Genomic DNA, 24,523 nt, shown 5'->3' with positions numbered 1-24,523 from the left:
CCAACAAAGCTGATAAAACAGCTAAGGAAGACTATCTTGAAGACAGCGAGACAACTCCAAAGTCCTGTCTTGGTTTAGTGTTCGAGTTACTGGCCACTACCGCTTGCACAAGCTATTCAAACTCACTGTCTGAATCAGTTTGGTTTCTTGAGTCTCAACTACAAGCTGAAAGACATCGATCAGCTGTGCTGCGATAAGAAGTGGAAGGACTACGGAAGTCCCTGGAGCATTCAGATGCATACTTTCTGGTGCAACAGCAAGCGTTGGAGGATTTTAGCGCCAAACAGGACAAAGCTAATCAGCTTGCTAAGCTTATTGCCAGCATGGTGGATACCCATGATAACGTTTCTTGAGCTCTTCTGAAGTTGTTTCAGTTATGCTCTTGTTTTGCTGCCGCGTTTATTTGCACTGGTGGCCAATTTTGACGGCCAGTGTATGTAATGTGCTGCTTTGTTCCCTATATTTGCACTGGCGGCGAACTTTGATGCCCAGTGGATGTAATCTGTGTAATAGCGGTAATAGGCTAGCGTTAAATGCTTGCTTATTTATTTCCTTATTGTCTTGTTTAGTTGTTTGCTTGTAGTCACTGCAGTTCTTTTTCTGTTTTTTTCTAGTGGCCACAATAGCCTATTTTTGGTAACTAGGCCAAAATAATCATGGCAACACACGGACTGTTGTAACCATGGGCCTCCTGCAGGCCGTATGATCCATGGGCCTTCGTCCGGCCGTATGGTCCATCGGCCTTCTATATGGGCCTTAGGGTCCATGGGCCTTCTATGAGCCGTAGGGCCCATGGGCCTTCTACGGACCGTACTATCCATGGGCCTCATACGGGCCATAGGATCCATGGGCCTTCTATGGGGCGTATCATCACTTCGCCAATCATGGGCCATACTATTTGTGGACCATAACGGGCCGTTAATAGGCCGTATTTGATAACTCTATGAAAACAGCCCAACGGGTTTTTTATGACATGAAAACGGCCCAACGTATTAACGGTCCGCAAACGGGCCGACTATAACGACGGGCTGAATCTGGCCCACAAGCAGAAAATGACAGTAACGGGCCGTATGTAACCGAATGCTGCAAATGAGCCCAAGAATCAATGGGCCCTGAGAAGGCCGAAAGATAACTTGGGCTGGAAACGACCCAATGGAATAACGGGCCGTTAATGGGTATAAAGTGATACACTGTTCATTACGGGCCAGTTTCACCACGGGCCGTTAATGGGCCAAGAGTTACAAAGGTCCTCATATGGGCCGGAAGAAGTCATGGGCCACACATGGGCCGGAAGTTAAAACGGGCTGAATCATATTGGACGGCCCAGATGACGCTACTGGGCCTAATTCGGATAGGGCGTAACGGGCCCTGGGTTAGCGGGCTGTAAATGGGCTATATGCGAAAAGGCCATTAACAGGCTTTCCGTGGGCCGGCCCGCCACCTTTTGACCAAGTCAAACGGGCCGGCCTTTTCACAGGAATGGGCCTCTGTTGGGCCGTGCCACGTGTCGCCGTATCATAGGCGCCTTCGGTCCAATGAGCGGATGACATATGTCCCAACGATGAGCCGACACGTGTTTCCTCCAGCCAATGATGATTTTACACGTGGAAAATCCCCATTGGTCGATGCTATTAACGGGTTATCGGATCCAAAACCCAACCCGATAGCTTAACGGCATTCCGTTACGGTGGATGCCACGTGTCGGTCACCCTTGATGAAAGCACTTCTGTGACGCGCGATTTATCGTCATGGAAGTGGACACGTCCGTGATGATAATTTTGGTAATGTCATGGAACACTTCTACGACAGCACAGGTATGACTATCTTGATTCTATCATAAAATCGTCATGGATGTACATGCATGACAAAAAACCCAACCTACTGTGACAAACACGTATCATCACGGAAGTGTATTTTTTGTAGTGTTAGTGGAGGTCGGGGACGAGCGATGGTCTTTTCCTACCAATATATCTCCCTAGGAGCATGCGCGTAGTACTTTGTTTCAATAACTAATAGATTTTTGCAATAAGTATGTGAGTTCTTTATGACTAATGTTGAGTCGTGGATTATACGCACTCTCACCCTTCCACCATTGCTATCCTCTCTAGTACCGCGCAACTTTCACCGCTACCATAAACCCACCATATACCTTCCTCAAAACAGCCACCATACCTACCTACCATGGCATTTCCATAGCCATTCCAAGATATATTGCCATGCAACTTTCCACTGTTCCATTATTATGACATGCTCCATCATTGTCATATTGCTTTGCATGATCATGTAGTTGACATTGTATTTGTGGCAAAGCCACCGTTCATAATTCGTCCATACATGTCACTCTTGAGTCATTGCACATCCCGGTACACCGCCGGAGGCCTTCATATAGAGTCATATTTTGTTCTAAGTATCAAGTTTTAAGTAAATAAAAATGTGATGATCATCATTATTAGAGCATTGTCCCGGCGAGGAAAGGATGATGGAGACTATGATTCCCCCATAAGTCGGGATGAGACTCCGGACGAAAAAAAGAAAAAAAGAGGCCATAAAAAAGAGAAAAGGCCCAAATAAAAAAATAAAAAAATATGAGAGAAAAAGAGAGAAGGGACAATGCTACTATCCTTTTACCACACTTGTGCTTCAAAGTAGCACCATGATCTTCATGATAGAGAGTCTCATATGTTGTCACTTTCATATACTAGTGGGAATCTTTCATTATAGAACTTGGCTTGTATATTCCAATGATGGGCTTCCTCAAAATGCCCTAGGTCTTCGTGAGCAAGCGAGTTGGATGCAAACCCACTAGTTTATTTTGTTGAGCTTTCATACATTTATAGCTCTAGTGCATCCGTTGCATGGCAATCCCTACTCACTCACATTGATATCTATTGATGGGCATCTACATAGCCCGTTGATACGCCTAGTCGATGTGAGACTATCTTCTCCTTTTTGTCTTCTCCACAACCACCATTCTATTCCACCTATAGTGTTATGTCCATGGCTCACGCTCATGTATTGCATGAAGATTGAAAAAGTTTGAGAACATCAAAAGTATGAAACAATTGCTTGGCTTGTCATCGGGGTTGTGCATGATTTGAATATGTTGTGTGGTGAAGATGGAGCATAGCCAGACTATATGATTTTTTAGGGATACCTTTCTTTGGCCATGTTATTTTGAGAAGACATAATTGCTTTGTTAGTATGCTTGAAGTATTATTATTTTTATGTCAATATTAAACTTTTGTCTTGAATCTTATGGATCTGAATATTCTTGCCACAATAAAGAGAACTACATGGATAAATATGTTAGGTAGCATTCTACATCAAAAATTCTGTTTTTATCGTTTACCTACTCGAGGACGAGCAGGAATTAAGCTAGGGATGCTGATAGTCTCCAATGTATCTATAATTTTTGATTGTTCCATGCTACTATATTATCAACCTTGGATGTTTTATATGCATTTATATGCTATTTTATATGATTTTTGGGACTAACCTATTAACCTAGAGCCCAGTGCTAGTTTCTGTTTTTTTTCTTGTTTTAGAGTATCGTAGAAAAGGAAAATCAAACGGAGTCCAATTGACCTGAAACTTCATGGAACTTATTTTTGGAACAGAAGCAATCCAGAAGACTTGGGATCTACGTAAGGGAAGCAACGAGGAAGACACGAGGCAGGGGGGCGCGCCCACCCCCTGGGCGCGCCCTCCACCCTCGTGGGCCCCTCGTGGCTCCCCTGACGTACTTCTTCTGCCAATATATATATCCATATACCCTAAAACTATCGAGGAGCACAATAGATCAGGAGTTCCACCGCTACAAGCCTTCATAGCCACCGAAAACCAATCTAGACCCGTTCCGGCACCCTGCCGGAGGGGGCAATCCCTCTCCGGTGGCCATCTTCATCATCCCGACGCTCTCCATGACAAGGAGGGAGTAGTTCTCCCTCGGGGCTGAGGGTATGTACCAGTAGCTATGTGTTTGATCTCTCTCTCTCTCTCGTGTTCTTGAGGTGATACGATCTTGATGTATCGTGAGCTTTGCTATTATATTTGGATCCTATGATGTTTCTCCCCCTCTACTCTCCTGTAATGGATAGAGTTTTCCCTTTGAAGTTAGCTTATCGAATTAAGTCTTTAAGGATTTGAGAACACTTGATGTATGTCTTGCGTGGGATACCTGTGGTGACAATGGGGTATTCTATTGATCCACTTGATGTATGTTTTGGTGATCAACTTGCAGGTTCCGTGACCTTGGGAATCTATGCATAGGGGTTGGCACACGTTTTTGTCTTGACTCTCCGGTAGAATCTTTGGGGCACTCTTTGAAGTTCTATGTGTTGGTTGAATAGATGAATCTGAGATTGTGTGATGCATATCGTATAATCATACCCACGGATACTTGAGGTGACATTGGAGTATCTAGGTGACATTAGGGTTTTGGTTGATTTGTGTCTTAAGGTGTTATTCTAGTACGAACTCTAGGGTTGTTTGTGACACTTATAGGCATTGTTCAAGATATCTTCCGATATGCCGATAAATCAGCCGATTTATCGCTTACTGCTGTCTGACCGATAAGATAAATCGGCCGATAAATCAGCCGATATGACGATAAATCGGCCAATATGACGATAAAATGGCCGATTTACCTCTTATCATGGGTCGACCGATAAGTTCCCGATAAGCGATATCCCCAACATTGCTTATAGGAATAGCCCAACGGATTGATTGGAAAGCATAACTTTGAGGTGGTTTCGTACCCTACCATAATCTCTTCGTTTGTTCTCCCCTATTAGTGGCTTTGGAGTGACTCTTTGTTGCATTTTGAGGGATAGTTATGTTATGCAATTATGTTATTATTGTTGAGAGGACTTGCACTAGTGAAAGTATGAACCCTAGGCCTTGTTTCAACGCATTGCAATACCGCTTGTGCTCACTTTTATCATTAGTTACCTTGTTGTTTTTATATTTTCAGATTACAAAAACCATTATCTATCATCCATATACCACTTGTATCACCATCTCTTCGCCGAACTAGTGCACCTATACAATTTACCATTGTATTGGGTGTGTTGGGGACACAAGAGACTCTTTGTTATTTGGTTGCAGGGTTGCTTGAGAGAGACCATCTTCATCCTACGCCTCCTACGGATTGATAAACCTTAGGTCATCCACTTGAGGGAAATTTGCTACTGTCCTACAAACCTCTGCACTTGGAGGCCCAACAATGTCTACAAGAAGGTTGTGTAGTAGACATCAGACCGCCAGATCTTGGAGGAGCACCTATTCTTCGAGGCCACCGTCGACACCGCCGCGCAGTTGTCTACTTTAAAATATAGTTCGTGATGTTTTCTTGAGGCCACCACTAGTGCCTTCTAGTGATTTGTCCTCTGTAATGTTAATATGCAATCTGATGTTCAGTTAACAGTTTGGTCCTCTGAAATGTAATGTTCAGTTAACACTTTGGTCCAACAATTGCTACATTTCGTAATACTATTCTCAAGCATTCTTTGTTTTGTTAACTGTCTTATCTTCTCATACATGTTTCTATTCTGCAATGTTGTGCTCAGTTAACTATTTTGGTTCACTTGGTTTGCTGTCCATTTAATTGTTTGGCTCAGTTCTGCAATTTGATTTTCATTTGTTGTGGGTACAATTTTGTATTGTTATGCATGTGACACCAATCGAATTTGGCTGTACTCAATACATATTCTATTGATAGTATGGCAACTCTCAGTTAACCTGATCAAGATCTTCCTTATGTGTGTTGCAGGGAAACAATGGGAGACACTACGGTTTACCATCGAGGTTTGTTCAAGCAGGGTCCTTTGGCTAATATCACATTATTGTGCAGTTGCAGGAATCATTCTAATATTTAGGTTTCTTACAATTTGGTCTTGCACATGTAGGTCCTGCTGTCAGAGGCTTAGACCCACTGTTCGACCCATTTTGCATATGGGGAAATGAGATGTCCATGAATATCAGTCAAGTCAAGAAACTCAGAAAGATTGTTAGGATGAAGAAACTTGCGACGAAGAACAGCAAGATCTTTGTTTGCACAATGAAGAAGACATCAGTCAACTATAGGATGGTGCCAACTCTTTTACCTTGTTTTTACCCCTTGCGCCACTTCAAAATTTACAACAGCGATTTATGCATAGCTTTGTTTTCAGTACTTTTCAAAGCAGTTCACCGATGATTACCTCTCAAACCACCTGCATGGTCAAGAGGCGAGGAAGGTATTCATTCAACACCCACGGTACAATATTGAAGTCTTGCTGAAGAGGATGAAGGTTGGGCGGGCAATTATCCATAGCCACTGGCCTAAAGTTGCAAGGACATTCAACATCACGGAAGGCTCAATATTTTCCTTCCGCTTCTGTAGTTTCCCAGATGAGATTCATCTGTCTATTTTACTGTGTATGATGGTACTTTCCAAAGGTTTTTGATGCTGCATGTGAAACTTGGTGCTGTTGTGTAATGGCGTAATTGAGTGCCGAAGCTATCTGATGTAATTCAATTATGAAATCCTGGTTGCTTTTATACGGATATGAAATATCTGGCATGTTTTATAAGAAATATTAGTTTGATTAGTACATGGATTATCAATAATAGGCTAATTACCCTGCTTATTGGGGTTTTCTATTGCAAACGGTTACTCAGACAACACCGTGGGCGATGAACTCAAACAACCCGCACGGTTTCTAGAAAGTAGGCGGTTCGATCAACTAACAATCACACACGGCTTCCGGCAATGAACTGTTTGCGTTAGGCCACCTTGCACAAACGTTTCCACACAAAGAACTGTGTGTGATGTACATACCTACGGAAATGATTTTCTAGGATTCACCGTGTGGGATGTACATACTTACGGAAATGATTTCTAGGATTCAGCGTGTGGGATGTACATACCTACGGAAATGATTTCTGGATTCATCGTGTGGGATGTACATACCTACGGAAATGATTTCTGGGATTCACCGTGTGGGATGTACATACCTACGGAAATGATTTCTGGGATTCACCGTGTGGGATGAACATACCTACGGAAATGATTTCTGGGATTCACCGTGTGGGATGTACATACCTACGTAAGTGATTGGGTTTCCATGCCTCGCCCGATCGCACACGACCCCAGCCCGGGTCCCACAAGGGCCTATCCCCGACGATTTCTGGGTCGTGTGGGAAGGACCCCTCTATCGCCCACACTCACTTGGCGACGGTTCCAAATGCCGTCGCAGAAAGGGGTTTTAAACCGTTTGTTTAGGACGTCGCTGTACCTTGCACAAATGTTTCCACACAAAGAACTGTGTGGGATGTACATACCTACAGAAATGATTTTCTGGGATGCACCGTGTGGGATGTACTGATACGTCTCCAACGTATCTATAATTTTTTATTGCTCCATGCTATATTATCTACTGTTTTGGACATTATTGGGCTTTATTATCCACTTTTATATTATTTTGGGACTAACCTATTAACCGGAGGCCCAACCCAGAATTGCTGGTTTTTTTACCTATTTTAGGGTTTCGAAGAAAAGGAATATCAAACGGAGTCCAAACGGAATGAAACCTTCGGAAACGTGATTTTCTCACCGAACATGATCCAGGAGACTTGGACCCTACATCAAGAAATAAAGGAGGAAGCCACGAGGTAGGAGGGCGCGCCTACCCCCCCAGGCACGCCCTCCACCCCCGTGGGCCCCCTGTTGCTCCACCGACGTACTCCTTCCTCCTATATATACCTACGTACCCCCAAACGATCAGATATAGAGCCAAAACCCTAATTCCACCGCCGTAACTTCCTGTATCCACGAGATCCCATCTTGGGGCCTGTTCCGGAGCTCCGCCGGAGGGGGTATCCATCATGGAGGGCTTCTACATCAACACCATAGCCTCTCCGATGAAGTGTGAGTAGTTTACCTCAGACCTTCGGGTCCATAGTTATTAGCTAGATGGCTTATTCTCTCTTTTTTGATCTCAATACAATGTTCTACCCCTCTCTTGTGGAGATCTATTCGATGTAATCTTCTTTTTGCGGTGTGTTTGTTAAGACCGATGAATTGTGGGTTTATGATCAAGATTATCTATGAACAATATTTGAATCTTCTCTGAATTCTTTTATGTATGATTGGTTATCTTTGCAAGTCTCCTCGAATTATCAGTTTGGTTTGGCCTACTAGATTGATCTTTATTGCAATGGGAGAAGTGCTTAGCTTTGGGTTCAATCTTGCGGTGTCCTTTCCCAGTGACAGTAGGGGCAGCAAGGCACGTATTGTATTTTTGCCATCGAGGATAACAAGATGGGGTTTTATCATATTGCATTAATTTATCCCTCTTCATCATGTCATCTTGCTTAAGGTGTTACTCTGTTTTCATGAACTTAGTACTCTAGATGCATGCTGGATAGCGGTCGATGAGTGGAGTAATAGTAGTAGATGCAGGCAGGAGTCAGTCTACTTGTCTTGGACGTGATGCCTATATACATGATCATACCTAGATATTCTCATAACTATGCTCAATTCTGTCAATTGCTCAACAGTAATTCGTTCACCCACCGTAAAATACTCATGCTCTTGAGAGAAGCCACTAGTGAAACCTATGGCCCTCAGGTCTATCTTCATCATATTAATCTTCCAATACTTAGTTATTTCCTTTTTTTACTTTGCTTTTATTTTACTTTGCATCTTTACCACAAAAATACCAAAAATATTATCTTATCATATCTATCAGATCTCACTCTCGTCAGTGACCTTGAAGGGTTTGACAACCCCTTATCGCGTTGGTTGCGATGAGTTATTTGTTTTGTGCAGGTACTAGGGACTTGCGTGCAGCCTCCTACTGGATTGATACCTTGAAATACTTAAGCTACTTTGCTGCATATCCTTTCCTCTTCGGGGAAATCCAACGCAGTGCTCAAGAGGTAGCAAGAAGAATTTCTGGCGCCGTTGCCAGGGAAGTTCGCGCAAGTCAAGATTTAACTCCCGACAACGAGCCATTTCTGGCGCTGTTGCCCGGGAGTCTACGCAAAAGTCAACATACCAAGTACCCATCACAACCCTTATCTCCTGCATTACATTATTTTCCATTTGCCTCTCGTTTTCCTCTCCCCCCACTTCACCCTTGCCGTTTTATTCGCCATCTCTCTCTCTATCCTCCCTCTCTTTCTCCATTTGCCTCTCTTTGCCCATTGCACTTTCTGCCGTTATTTCTGAAATTGGGGAAACTATTGTCGATATGGACAATAATATCATGAAAACTTCTGATGCTCCTGCTGAAGAACCCCCTATCTTACATACAAAAAATTCCGTATTGGTAGCGGTAATATTATTGGAAAAGGAGTTATCCAAGATTTCTTTACTTGTGTCAGTGCTTTACCTTCTATGGGTAGTTCTATCCTTCATAGAACCAGTAGTCTTGCAGACGCTATTGCCATGCTTATAGTTGAACTAGAAAGGCAATTTATGCACATGCACCCTTGCATACAAAGGAATTTCCTAGAATTTTCTAATATTGAGCATTCTTCTGTCAAGCGTGCCGCTACTATATTTTTGGCTCATGAAGTCAGATTTATAATAAGAGAGGCCCAAGAAATCTTTGCGCATTATAGGGTGGACGCTGGCCGTCCTCCCATAGAAACTATCCTATTTGATCAAGAGGAAATAATGCGTTTTCAATCTCTAGATTATGTTGCTTTTAATGAAAACCTTAGAAAAAAGGTTACCACCAATGTTCTAATTGATAGACTTTCTGAACTTAATAATGATCTTGCTATTCGAAATAATGGGCTAGGATACTCTCTTGAGTACAGGCTCACAAAGTTCTGTGAAAAGAATGCTTATAATGATGAATTGGTTGTGCAATACGAAGGGCCGAAGGAGGAACCTATACCTCCTAAAGTTGATCTTGGGGAATTTTGTCCCATTAAATTTAGCCATTTTGATTATTTTTGCTTGCCTCAAAGAAAACTTGCTGCCGAACGTAGAGAATATGAAATGATTTTTAATGATCTATCTTACTATTATGGCAATACCTAGATCTATCCTTGCTTTTTATGCCTAGCTAGGGGCGTTAAACGATAGCGCTTGTTGGGAGGCAACCCAATTTTATTTTTATTCCTTGCTTTTTGCTCCTGTTTAGTAATAAATAATTTACCTAGCCTCTTTTTGTTGTTGTGTTTTTTGTGTTTAATTAGTGTTTGTGCCAAGTAAAACCGTTGGGAAGACTTGGGGAAAGTTTTGATATCTTGCTGTAAAAAACAGAAACTTTAGCGCTCACGCGAACTGCTGCCATTTTTATTTGAAAAGTGCTATTTACTTAATTATTTTTGCAGACGATTAATAGATAAATTCCTCACGTACAGCAATTTATTTTAGAATTTTTGGGGTTCCAGATCTTGTGCTAGCTACAGATTACTACAGACTGTTCTATTTTTGACAGATTCTATTTTTCGTGTGTTGTTTGCTTATTTTGATGAATCTATGGCTAGTAAAATAGTTTATAAACCATAGAGAAGTTGGAATACAGTAGGTTTAACACCAATATAAATAAAGAATGAGTTCATAACAGTACCTTGAAGTGGTCTTTTGTTTTCTTTCGCTAACGGAGCTCATGAGATTTTCTACTTTGAGTTTTGTGTTGTGAAGTTTTCAAGTTTTGGGTAAAGATTTGATGGATTATGGAACAAGGAGTGGCAAGAGACTAAGCTTGGGGATGCTCATGGCACCCCCAAGATAATCTAATGACACTTAAAAGCCAAAGCTTGGGGATGCCCCGGAAGGCATCCCCTCTTTCGTCCACTTCTATCGGTAACTTTACTTGGAGCTATATTTTTATTCACCACATGATATGTGTTTTGCTTGGAGCGTCTTGTATGATTTGAGTCTTTGCTTTTTAGTTTACCACAATCATCCTTGCTGTACACACCTTTTGATAGAGCCATACATGATTTGGAATTTGTTAGAATACTCTATGTACTTCGCTTATATCTTTTGAGTTATATAGTTTTGCTCTAGTACTTCACTTATATCTTTTAGAGCACGGTGGTGGATTTGTTTTATAGAAACTATTGATCTCTCATGCTTCACTTAGATTATTTTGAGAGTCTTAAATATCATGGTAATTTGCTTAAATAATCCTAATATGCTAGGTATTCAAGATTAGTAAAAAAATTCTTATGAGTGTTTTGAATACTAAGAGAAGTTTGATGCTTGATGATTGTCTTGAGATATGGAGGTAATAATATCAAAGTCGTGCTAGTTGAGTAGTTGTGAATTTGAGAAATGCTTGTGTTGAATTTTGCAAGTCCCGTAGCATGCACGTATGGTAAACTTTATGTAACAAATTTGAAACATGAGGTGTTCTTTGATTGTCCACCTTATGAGTGGCGGTCGGGGACGAGCGATGGTCTTTTCCTACCAATCTATCCCCCTAGGAGCATGCGCGTAGTGCTTGGTTTTTGATGACTTGTAGATTTTTGCAATAAGTATGTGAGTTCTTTATGACTAATGTTGAGTCCATGGATTATACACACTCTCACCCTTCCATCATTGCTAGCCTCTTCGGTACCGTGCATTGCCCTTTCTCACATTGAGAGCTGGTGCAAACTTCGCTGGTGCATCCAAACCCCGTGATATGATACGCTCTTTCACACATAAAACTCCTTATATATTCCTCAAAACAGCCACCATACCTACCTATTATGGCATTTCCATAGCCATTCCAAGATATATTGCCATGCAACTTTCCCCCATTCCGTTTATCATGACACATTCATCATTGTCATATAGCTTAGCATGATCATGTAGTTGACATAGTATTTGTGGCAAAGCCACCATTCATAATTCTTTCATACATGTCACTCTTGATTCATTGCATATCCCGGTACACCGCCGGAGGCATTCATATAGAGTCATCTTTTGTTCTAGCATCGAGATGTAATCATTGAGTTGTAAATAAATAGAAGTGTGATGGTCATCATTTTCTAGAGCATTGCCCCAAGTGAGGAATGTAAAAAAAGAGAAAGGCCATAAAAAAGAGAGAAGGCCCAAAAAAAGAGAGAAGGGACAATGCTACTATCCTTTGCCACACTTGTGCTTCAAAGTAGCACCATAATCTTCATGATAGAGAGTCTTTTGTTTTGTCACTTTCATATACTAGTGGGAATTTTTCATTATAGAACTTGGCTTGTATATTCCAACAATGGGCCTCCTCAAGTGCCCTAGGTCTTCGTGAGCAAGCAAGTTGGATGCACAGCCACTTAGTTTCTTTTGTTGAGCTTTCATACATTTATAGCTCTAGTGCATCCGTTGCATGGTAATCCCTACTCCTTGCATTAACATCAATCGATGGGCATCTCCATAGCCCATTGATTAGCCTCGTTGATGTGAGACTTTCTCCTTTTTGTCTTCTCCACATAACCCCCATCATCATATTCTATTCCACCCATAGTGCTATGTCCATGGCTCGCGCTCATATATTGCGTGAAAGTTTATAGGTTTGAGATTACTAAAGTATGAAACAATTGCTTGGCTTGTCATCGGGGTTGTGCATGATGAGAGCATTCTTGTGTGACGAAAATGGAGCATGACTAAACTATATGATTTTGTAGGGATGAACTTTCTTTGGCCATGTTATTTTGAGAAGACATAATTGCTTAGTTATTATGCTTGAAGTATTATTATTTTTATGTCAATATGAACTTTTATCTTGAATCTTTCAGATCTGAATATTCATGCCACAATTAAGAAGAATTACATTAAAATTATGCCTAGTAGCATTCCACATCAAAAATTCTGTTTTTATCATTTACCTACTCGAGGACGAGCAGGTATTAAGCTTGGGGATGCTTGATACGTCTCCAACGTATCTATAATTTTTGATTGCTCCATGCTATATTATCTACTCTTTCGGACACTATTGGGATTTATTATCCACTTTTATATTATTTTGGGACTAACCTATTAACCGGAGGCCCAGCCCAAAATTGCTGGGTTTTTTTTCCTATTTTAGGGTTTCGGAGAAAAGGAATATCAAACGGAGTCCAAACGGAATGAAACCTTCGGGAACGTGATTTTCTCACCGAACATGATCCAGGAGACTTGGACCCTACGTCAAGAAATTAAGGAGGAAGCCACGAGGTAGGGGGCGCACCTACCCCCCAGGCGCGCCCTCCACCCTCGTGGGCACCCTGTTGCTCCACCGACGTACTCCTTCCTCCTATATATACCTACGTACCCCCAAACGATTAGATACGGAGCCAAAACCCTAATTCCACCGCCGCAACTTCCTGTATCCACGAGATCCCATCTTTGGGCCTGTTCCGGAGCTCCGCCGGAGGGGGTATCCATCACGGAGGGCTTCTACATCAACACCATAGCCTCTCGGATGAAGTGTGAGTAGTTTACCTCAGACCTTCGGGTCCATAGTTATTAGCTAGATGGCTTCTTCTCTCTCTTTGGGTCTCAATACAATGTTCTCCCCCTCTCTTGTGGAGATCTATTCGATGTAATCTTCTTTTTGCGGTGTGTTTGTTGAGACCGGTGAATTGTGGGTTTATGATCAAGATTATCTATGAACAATATTTGAATCTTCTCTGAATTCTTTTATGTATGATTGGTTATCTTTGCAAGTCTCTTCGAATTATTAGTTTGGTTTCGCCTACTAGATTGATCTTTCTTGCAATGGGAGAAGTGCTTAGCTTTGGGTTCAATCTTGCGGTGTCCTTTCCCAGTGACAGTAGGGGCAGCAAGGCACGTATTGTATTGTTGCCATCGAGGATAACAAGATGGTTTTTTTACCATATTGCATGAATTTATCCCTCTACATCATGTCATCTTGCTTAAGGCGTTACTCTGTTTTCATAAACTTAATACTCTAGATGCATGCTGGATAGCAGTCGATGAGTGGAGTAATAGTAGTAGATGCAGGCAGGAGTCGGTCTACTTATCTTGGACGTGATGGCTATATACATGATCATACCTAGATATTCTTATAACTATGCTCAATTTTGTCAATTGCTCAACAGTAATTCGTTCACCCACCGTAAAATACTTATGCTCTTGAGAGAAGCCACTAGTGAAACCTATGGCCCTCGGGTCTATCTTCATCATATTAATCTTCCAATACTTAGTTATTTCCTTTGTTTTTTACTTTGCTTTTATTTTACTTTGCATCTTTACCACAAAAATACCAAAAATATTATCTTATCATATCTATCAAATCTCACTCTCGTAAGTGATCGTGAAGGGATTGACAACCCCTTATCGCGTTGGTTGCGATGAGTTATTTGTTTTGTGCAGGTATTAGGGACTTGCGTGCAACCTCCTACTGGATTGATACCTTGGTTCTCAAAAACTAAGGGAAATACTTACGCTACTTTGCTGCATCATCCTTTCCTGTTTGGGGAAATCCAACACAGTGCTCAAGAGGTAGCATGTGCATACCTACGGAAATGATTTCTGGGATTCACCGTGTGTGATGTACATACCTACAGAAATGATTTCTGGGATTCACCATGTGGGACGTACATACCTACGGAAATGATTTCTGGGATTCATCGTGTGGGATGTACATACCTACAGAAATGATTTCTGGGATTCACCGTGTGGGATGTACATACCTATGGAAATGATTGGGTTTCCATGCCTCGCCCGATCGCACACGGCCCGAACCTGGGTCCCACGAGGGCCTATCCCCGACGATTTCTGGGTCGTGTGGGAAGGACCCCGCTATCGCCCACACTCACTTGGCGATGGCTCCAAATGCCGTTGCGGAAAGGGGTTTTAAACCGTTTGTTTAGGACGTCGTTGTACTAGTACCTCCTTACTTGATTGTGGATTTCTTTTATGGGGGACTCGGTCAACAGAGTAAGCAGGTGTTGGATGTTACTTATCACGGATCCTTTATGGATTCTAATATTTCCCAATCTTTGAGGTTACTTGATAGGATGCGCCAAAACGCTGAAAGTTGGTTCCTATGCTTGAAAGATAAGAAGAAGATTGATCATGGTTATGATAGTGTTAAATTCTTCTCTAAGACCGAGAAGATGAAAAATCTTCGTCATGAGTTTAATATTGGAACCGACCTTTCTTTACAAATTTTGTAGGACTTTTCAGAGTTTTTTTAATTACTAGATGAAAGATTTGTTAGGCATAATAGGCAATCTAAAGCAATCTGAATGATGGAACTAATGACAAAGAAATCCACTCCGAATCTCAACAGGAAAGAAGCTACTTTGAGTGGAAAGCAAAAGAAAAGGGTGAGTCACTCCCAACTAAGCATAAGAAGAGTGTCAAGGTCAAACATTATCGGTGGAAGAGCTTGCTACGCCTATATCGGTGGTAAATAAAGAAACCCATCTAGATCAAGATATCACTGCTTATTTAAAATGTTGCACTGAAGGCAAAGATATAGGTAAACAAGCATTGTCATGTTCATTTGGTAGCAAGTCTTACTTTGGATTGTGTGATCCCGAATCCCCTTGTTAATATTATTCCCTATAGTCTTTATGCAAAAATTTATGGTGATATCTCACCACACACTCTTGAGCCAACTGATGTGGTTATTAAGCTTGCAGATAATACTGATAGAGCACCTTGTGGGATCAAAGGATGTCAACATTATTATTGGTTTGCTTATATGTTGTATTGGCATATTTAGGGTGGGCATGACGGGCGCATCCGTCATGTTAGACCCGGCCCGCGCGGGTCCACCCGATCCACATATATTCGTCCCCATCCGCTCTCCGGACCAAACCCTAGCCACTGCACTCCACTCCTCCCAACTCCCCTCTGCCACCCAAGCTCCCGTTCGGCGTTCTCCGTCCTTTTCCGGCATGGCGGGCAGCGGATCCGAGTCTTACACTGAAGGAAATATGCCCTAGAGGCAATAATAAAGTTGTTATTTATATTTCCTTATATCATGATAAATGTTTATTATTCATGCTACAATTGTATTAATCGGAAACTTAGTACATGTGTGAATACATTGACAAACAGAGTGTCACTAGTATGCCTCTACTTGACTAGCTCGTTGAATCAATGATGGTTATGTTTCCTAACCATAGACATGAGTTGTCATTTGATTAACGGGATCACATCATTAGAGAATGATGTGATTGACTTGACCCATCCGTTAGATTAGCACGATGATCGTTTAGTTTGTTGCTATTGCTTTCTCCATAACTTATACATGTTCCTATGACTATGAGATTATGCAACTCCCGAATACCGGAGGAACACTTACTATGCTATCAAACGTCACAACGTAACTGGGTGACTATAAAGATGCTCTACAGGTGTTTCTGATGGTGTTTGTTGAGTTGGCATAGATCAAGATTAGGATTTGTCACTCCAAGTATCGGAGAGGTATCTCTGGGCCCTGTCGGTAATGCACATCACTATAAGCCTTGCAAGCATTGTAACTGATGAGTTAGTTACGGGATAATGCATTACTGAACGAGTAAAGAGACTTGCCGGTAACGAGATTGAACTAGGTATTGAGATACCGACGATCGAATCTCGGGCAAGTAACATATCAATGACAAAGGGAACAACGTATGTTGTTATGCGGTTTGACCGATAAAGATCTTCATAGAATATGTAGGAACCAATATGAGCATCCAGGTTCTGCTATTGGTTATTGACCGGAGATGAGTCTCGGTCATGTCTACATAGTTCTCAAACCCGTAGGGTCCGCACGCTTAACGTTCGGTGACGATCGGTATTATGAGTTTATGTGTTTTGATGTACCAAAGGTAGTTCAGAGTTCCGGATATGATCACGGACATGACAAGGAGTCTCGAAATGGTCGAGACATAAAGATCGATATATTGGATGACTATGTTTGGACATCGGAATGGTTCCGAGTGAGTTCGGGCATATATCGGAGTACCGGGGGGTTACCGGAACCCCTCGAGGAGTGTATGGGCCTTATTGGGCCTTAGTGGGAGAGAGGAGGAGGCGGCCTGGTAGGGGGCGCGCCCCCAAGCCCAATCCGAATTAGGAGGGGGGCCGGCCCCCCTTTCCTTCCTCCCTCTCTCCTCCTTCCTTCCTCTCCTAGTCCTACTTGGAAGGGGGGAATCCTACTCCCGGTGGGAGTAGGACTCCCCTAGGGCGCGCCATAGAGAGGGCCGGCCTTCCCCCTCCTCCAATCCTTTATATACGGGGGAGGGGGAACCCCATAGACACACAAGTTGATCATTGATCTATTAGCCATGTGTGGTGCCCCCTCCACCATAATCAACCTCAGTTATATCGTCGTAGTGCTTAGGCGAAGCCCTGCGCCGGTAGCTTCATCATCACCGTCATCACGCCGTCGTGCTGATGAAACTCTTCTTCGACACTCAACTGGATCAAGAGTTCGTGGGACGTCACCGAGCTGAACGTGTGCAGATCGCGGAGGTGCCGTACTTTCGGTACTAGGGTCGGTCGGATCGTGAAGACTACATCAACCTCGTTGTCATAACGCTTCCGCTTACGGTCTACGAGGGTACGTGGACAACTCTCTTCCCTCTCGTTGCTATGCATCACCATGATAGATCTTGCGTGTGCGTAGGAAATTTTTAGAAATTACTGTGTTCCCCAACATACACCTCCATATCCGTCGACCCCGAGCTCATCCCGCGCGGCCTCGAGGAGGATATGACCGTCCGGCTTGCACTCCGCCACTCTGAGGAGGAGGCCACCCGACGACAACACTTGGACCCCTTCCGCCGGGAATCCATTGCGTCCGCCCAAATGGCGCATGGATTTGCCGTGAGGTGTGTCACCGCTGCCTCACCGGAGGCAGGGCGGTCCATCTGGCATCCGAACACGGTGGCAGATGCGCAACCCCTTCGTTGGCGTGCCGAGACGGAGATGAACACATGGGCGTCGTCCGAAGCAAATATGGCGTGGCATGCCTACCGTGCGAGGCAGCGGGCGCGGAAGACGGCGATATCCCTCGCGGCGATGGACGTTGGCGAGTCAGAGTCGCATTCCCTGGCGCCCCGCATGGTGCACCAGTCTGGCGCCACAACCGTGTCGTGGTGGATGTCGCCGGCTCCTCCAAGACGGATCCATCATCGATCTCACGTCCACCGACACCATCAAGATTCTGTGCTCCGACGAGAAAGAGTAGGACACAGGAGACAGCAACGCCTTTAGTCCTGCGAGCCAGCTCCGCTTAGATTAGGTTTTATGTTGCATGTAATTGTATGGATTTGAGCTTTTTAAATTGAGGTATCTAATTGCGGAAGAGATTATTTGAGGACAGACTGCTCACTCTCGGATGCTCTAAGCCCTCATGGTCTAATTCATAGGTAGGGTGGTCATGGTATCGTGGTTTCCTTTCTTTTGTGTCGGATGATATTGTGGTTTTTGGCAGGTGTTTTTGTGTTCGGTGTTGTCATAAGCTGGACCAGCTCTTTTCTTATGAGTGGAGTTGCAGGAATCTACTCCATGACAACACAAATCATTGTACGATCAAAGTTATTAAACTGAGGTGTGGTCCGGTTCATGGATATTCTGAGAGGCTCTACCGTCTCCCTATCATCAGGTCAGAGCTACCACCTACCGGTCCAATAAACTAGTACGAAACTCTCGTTGTGTTGTCCCTACTGTTTGCCTGTCACTTTCAAGTTAGAGTAGCGACAAGTGGAAACGCTAAAACGTATAAACACCGGACTGCAGCATAGTTGGCGGATGTCAAACTTCACCAAAGCCATTTCGTGCAAAAGAAGTCACAAATGATGTACATTATTCCGAGTTTCATGGGCGAAGGTGGACAAAAATTTCCACTTTGCCAGTGCTAAACAAAGAGAAAACAACAAGAGAAAAGTCATCTTGGTAGGTTTGGGCTACGACCCTATCCACCTCCGGCGCTGCGAAATAGTCACCCCGGAGATGCTAATCTGCTACTGTCATTTCTGCCAGAAGACTAAACTGAAATCAACTGATGATGTGCTATTCCTGGGTTATTATCATTCTTGATCATGGGCTGGCTGCTGTTGCTCCTTCCATCTCACCAAGGAATCCAGGAACTCCATCACCTGCGTGGCAATTTGGCCAGTGAAACGGCCAGATAGGTGAGAAATTGACCGAGCAAAATCAAAAGGGATACAGAAATCAGGCATGAAAATTGTTAAGAGTTTTTACTTCAGATGGAGCTATCAGCGAGTAGAAGGCTTCAGTCTCCTTGGGCACCTGTGAAACTATAATTCCGTACCCACAGTTCCGCTCGCGAAGCACCTGATCATCGTGGCAAACAAACAGAAGAAAGGTGGTGTTTGTTCAGTGGAATCGTGACTGGAATGAGCATATGGCCCTTTCTTCTGAAGAAGAATAGTTTAAAACCTTGAACGCGTCTTCGTCAGTTCGGTCGTCCCCGATGTAGATAGGAAGAACGCTTCCAGGGTCATCTAGCCGGAGCGACTGGAGCAGGAACTCAACTGCCTTCCCCTTATCCCAGTCGATCACTGGACGAACCTCTAAAACCTGCGCCATTGTACGTGGTGAAGAGATGCACATTTCTGTCACGCTGATAGAAGAGTTAGAACACGTAGTGGAAGGAAGATTTCTAATGTTCCTACCTTTCGTCCGGTTGTTAGTTTGAGACGAGGAAAAGACTTCAGCACATCATCGACAAGCTGCGCGACCGAATTCCAGTCCTGGAAACAGGCAAGACAGACGAAAATTTCAGAGGAACTTGCAGTGGTTGCCGTAAATGGAGACAGTGGCGGAGCGTGAATCAAATATTAGGAGGGGCCAAATGAGTGTATATGGCATAGAAAAGGCTAGGATGATCAGAGACACCGGACGATTAGTAGAGCAATTAGCAGCTAAGTAAATGTATTTGGTAAAATTTCCTCTTGGAAGGGGGGCCAGGGCCCGAAATTGTCCCCACTACGCTCTGCCACTGAGTGGAGAGGCAAGAGCAGCTAGAGAAACGTGAGATCAACTCTACCTGCTTGTCGACGTTGCGGTAATGTACAGACACACAGAACTTGTTGTTCTCAACATTTGCACCCTTGATTGATCTTGTGGCCTCCACTAGGGAGTTGTAAGCCTGTTGTGCAGAAAACAAAACAAAGTAAGTAGGTTAGTATTTTCATTGTAGGGTGACATGTTTATTGTTGTAACTTTTAAAAGTGTTGCACTGTGTACCTCAGTGATCATGGGTAAAAACTCACTTGCAGGCTGGAAAAGTTTGGCTTCTTTGTCCTGCAATAAAGCAGAGTTCCGAGAATAATCATAAACCTAAACAGAAACACATATTTGTAGTATTAAGGCAAGAGCAAAAAGGAAGCAATATTTTTTTTTGCCAATATTTTCAGGCAATCCAATAAAGCAATTCAACCGACCCTGACTTCTGTAAACGAAGAAAGAAGTACTCACATCTTCTGTTTTATTTTCAGAATCTGCAGAAGATAGCATTATGTCCATACCATGACTTCCAGCGTAGTAGAGCTCTTTCAGGTTTACAAATTCGAACACCTGAACATGAAGGGGCAAGGACAATACCATCAGCTTCATACAAGTAGGGATTATTCCAACGGTCACATGCCAACTCGTGCAAAAGTTGCTCAAACCTTGTCACGGGACCTCCCGCTGACAATCGCTGTAGGGAAGAACTTTGCGACATTCTTCACAGCAACACGCATCTGAAGGAAGTTTTCCAGATTGAGCAACCAAGTTACATACATAAAGGCGTCAAGCAATTTTTCAGAAGCAACCATATTTATACATACATAAAGGCGTCAAGCAATTTTCAAAACCAAGCATTTTTATCAGAGTTGTGGGTTACCTCTGGGGACATGAAAGCCTTCTCGGGATCATTGACAATAGGCGAAAGCGTGCCGTCATAGTCCAGAAACAAGGCGATCTTCTTGCCGTGCGCACTTGCTATGATCCGGTCGAAGGAAGTTAAAGCAGAAGGGCATGTTGCCTGCAACAAATGGCAAAACTTTAGAAACCTTTGCATGAGACACCAAATAGACAACTGAAAACCGAAAGAAATATTGATCTTACCAGCCAAGCTTTGTAAGGAGAAACTTCATCAGATAGACCATCAGAGTCAGAATGCACAGATGGCTTTATATGGGTTGACGTTGGTGTCATCACACCGAGCAGTCCATCGACGACTTCAACAAGTTTACGTCTGCTGATGTATGTCACACTCGCGGAAGAACAGGGATGCCTCTTGGATGTGACTGAAGATGGCATGAGATTTGAGGGTACTGAAGATGGCATTGACAACACTGGCTGGCTTTTGGCCACATGATCCGACATGGCAGGCAAGCTATTGCTACTATACACTTGAGAAATAAATCAATGAATAGGCTAATTGCAAATTGGGATCAAAACTAGGTGGAGAAGGGGTTCTGTTAACTACTCCTTGTCAATGAAAAACCAAAGAGTAGATTTAACCCACAGTCTTGTCAATGAAAAACCACTTCTTCAGCGTTTTCTTGTCAGTGTAAGTGCGCACACGGTTCCTTATCAGAAAGTTACCAGTGATCTGATGAAAGAAGTAAGGTAACATTAGACATAAGTGCATCCACGCATAGAAAACCCAAAATACTTACAATCGCATTAAACGGTGTACCTTCATATACACCGGTGTGAGAGCGCATGTGCAATTGTGCGTCACAAAAGTGAAACTTCAGTAGGAAAGGAACCACGTAATTCAACGTTCATATATACTTGATCAGATATCATTGCTGCATGAGTCAAAGAGTAAGTCGTCCATGTCACTGATCTAAAAACGTCATAATGCTCCAAGGATTTCATCACATCATGCATGCATGGACCGGATTTGTAATGACATAAAGCCCCACATCAGTGTCCTCATGAGTCATGACTCAGAGGATGATGAAAACAACAGCATAGATTTCCTAGGCAGAACTTAGATTTAGTTTTTTTTTGGATAAAAGGGAGATCTGAATAGATCTGCCTTACACCACAGATTCGAAATAATCACTGCTTATAATCAAACAACACGTGGTCTTCTACTAGATTAGGAATTCCGATGATCCCTTCTAATAGATTAGGGATTCCGACGGTAGAAGACCACGTTAATCTAAAACGGAAAGAAATAGAGATGGATTATGAATTCGAGACAAGAGATTCTTTAAACCAATTGCACAATCGGCTGCGGAAGGGGAAAACACAATCGGGAATACGGAAATTTGCAATGGAGAAACAAACCTGGTTACGAAGAATAGGAGATCGGCGTGTTCGCAAGGAAGAAGGAGCAGAGAGGAAAATGCGGCCGTCGTGGAAGCCTATATATATAGGAGAGCGGAGGGTAGAAAGGGGATTTCCAACCCCGTCTGTTTTTACTTTCGGCCAAAAAACCCGGCAGATCCTATATGACGCCCGATCGTCGCTACTTCGCTGCAGCAGCGAAGCGAGCGAACGAGGCGACACGGGCCGGCCCACTTCGAGCGACCACCCGGTTTTCGAGACCTTCTAGTAAGTTCCCTGAACCGGGGTTTTCTTCTTTTGCCCTTTTACCCGTTTTTTCCTCTCTTTTTTTATGTTTTTGTTTCTATTTCTTTTTCCTTTTCTTTCATTTTATCATTTATCGTTTTTATTTTTACACTTTGTTTTCAAGAAAATGTGTTGAAATCCCAAATTTTGTACAAGATTTAAAAAATTGTCCATTGTTTTCAAATTTTGTTCACAATTTTAATTTGTCCAGTGTATATCATAAAGTGTTCAATGTGTATTTAAAAGTTTTTCCAGTGTATATCAAAAATAGTTCAATGTGTAGTTAAAAATTCTTCGGCGTATGTTATAAAAATGTTCAATGTATATTTGAGAATTGTTCATCGTATATAAAAAATTCAATAAATGTTTGTTTTTCATAGTTTTGATCATGTTTTCAATAATTATTCATGTTTTTCTGAAAAAATCATGTTTAAAAAGTTTGTTTGAGTTTCAAAATTTGTTCAAGAAAACATTATTCATTTTTTAAGGAGGATTAAAAAAATGGACCTGCCACCGTGCATCATATTTTTAGGTTGGCGCTGTAATTTAACACAAATACATTAATAAAACGTAGAGGGTTCAGATTTAAAATCATGGCACTCGGGCATAGCGATAAGCATTAAACATAGCAAAGTCATAGCAATATCAATCTTAAAACATAGTGAATACTAGAGATCAAGCCCTAAAAAATCTGACAACGGTTACATAAGAAATCTCATCCAAATCCCATCTACCTCCATATGCCTACAAAAAACTTACTCACACATGGATGTGAGCATCATAAAAATGCCGGTGGAGAAGGGTTGGTGATGATGACGTCGGTGAGTCCATCTCTTCAAAGCGAGAAAAGGACTCTAGATCAGGGCTCCCGATGAAGAATAGGAGGTGACGGCGGCTCCATATTGTAAAATGCGATGATGATTTTTTTTTGATTCATCGTATGGTGGTGGCTAGAGGCCCCACACGGGTAGGTGGCGCGCCCTGGGAGGGTTGCCGCGCCACCTAGACCTGTGGCGGCCTGGTGCCCCCCTCTAGTACTTCTTCACTCCAAAAATATTTATTTATTCTAAAATAAAACTCCATAAATACCCGTCCAATTCCGAGCACTTTTATTTCTGTAAAAAAACACCATGGTAGTTCTATTAAAAATAACGTCAGTCCGGGTTAGTTTTATCGAAATCATGCAAATTAGAGGCCATAACAAGAGCAAAGAGTTTGGAAAAGTAGATAAGTTAGAGATGTATCAAGTATTAATTATACTTTTAGCTCATTGTTGGGTTCGACACTCTTACTTATCGAAAAGGCTACAATTGACCCCCTACACTTGTGGATTATCACCCTACTGGAGTCGACCTGACCATGTCGATAACAGTCGGTAAGTCTTCATGCAAGTGCTCTTAAGGACCAACGCCCTGGAGTCATAAAAATCGTCGTCGTTCAACCCTTGAATCGATTTGAAGTGCCGGACACCATAACTCACCGCCGCGCATGCACGACGACAAAACCTAACCTCACCGCCCCATGGATATAACATGAATTTACGCCGGAGCTTTGCCGATTTCGTCCATATGGACGAACTTGAGGATCATCGGAGCCCTGAAGACCAACTCAATGAAGAAGCACCGCCATCCACCCGAATACCGCCCTACAAGGACTAAAAATCATAACATAAACTATTAGCCAGAGTAGAGGCACCTTGATTCTTCTCCCCACCACGGGCTGCCGAAGTGGCTGGCAGAGGGGAGGCGAATCCACGGTCTCGCTGGTGGTTCTTGGAGCGGAGTTGTAAACCCTTGCCGTTGCTAGGGAAGAGGAAATGCTAGATGCATATAGTTTTTTTTTACTTAGAGTAAACTTTTGTCAGAAAAATGACTCAGGATCGTGATCGGCAAACTGCAGCAATGACCATATCCGCACCAACCATCTCACATCACCACACAGGCAATGAGGTTTCTCAACACCAGTGCCTTGAGGAAGGAAACGATTATCAAGTGTCGTGTCACTAGATTCAACCATCACGGATAGCATCTAGGTTATCACCCTGAAGAATCA

General features: G+C 42.8%; 1 protein-coding gene across 2 annotated transcripts; it reads right to left on the bottom strand.

The window, feature by feature from the left end:
- Positions 1–18,658: 18,658 nt before the first annotated feature.
- Positions 18,659–22,304, bottom strand: LOC125533859 (putative trehalose-phosphate phosphatase 5). 2 transcript variants are annotated; one of them, XM_087544728.1, is made up of 12 exons: positions 22,187–22,304; positions 21,585–21,699; positions 21,008–21,497; positions 20,784–20,924; positions 20,569–20,640; positions 20,375–20,473; positions 20,144–20,200; positions 19,944–20,045; positions 19,570–19,647; positions 19,334–19,474; positions 19,136–19,228; positions 18,659–19,029 (listed from the first exon to the last, which is right to left on the bottom strand). In XM_087544728.1, exons 3-12 carry the CDS (start codon positions 21,266–21,268, stop codon positions 18,961–18,963), a joined length of 1,113 nt encoding a protein of 370 aa, XP_087400854.1. In that variant the 5' UTR covers positions 21,269–21,497; positions 21,585–21,699; positions 22,187–22,304; the 3' UTR covers positions 18,659–18,960. The 2 variants fall into 2 exon arrangements, with proteins under 2 accessions (XP_087400854.1, XP_087400856.1); XM_087544730.1 differs by lacking the exon at positions 22,187–22,304 and having other exon boundaries at positions 21,585–22,180.
- Positions 22,305–24,523: the final 2,219 nt, after the last annotated feature.

Source organism: Triticum urartu, chromosome 2A, assembly GCF_056163025.1.
Source record: "Triticum urartu cultivar PI428250 chromosome 2A, HENAU_Tu73, whole genome shotgun sequence".
NCBI lineage: Eukaryota > Viridiplantae > Streptophyta > Magnoliopsida > Poales > Poaceae > Triticum > Triticum urartu.
This window is presented reverse-complemented; position numbering and strand designations above follow the sequence as displayed.

Coding starts and splice junctions, on each gene's coding strand:
- LOC125533859 (XM_087544728.1), bottom strand. CDS start 21,268: ATGTCGGATCATGTGGCCAAAAGCCAGCCAGTGTTGTCAATGCCATCT. Junction 19,475..19,569: donor AACTAACAACCGGACGAAAG/GTAGGAACATTA, acceptor ACAATGGCGCAG/GTTTTAGAGGTTCGTCCAGT. Junction 19,030..19,135: donor CGCTGATAGCTCCATCTGAA/GTAAAAACTCTT, acceptor ATTGCCACGCAG/GTGATGGAGTTCCTGGATTC.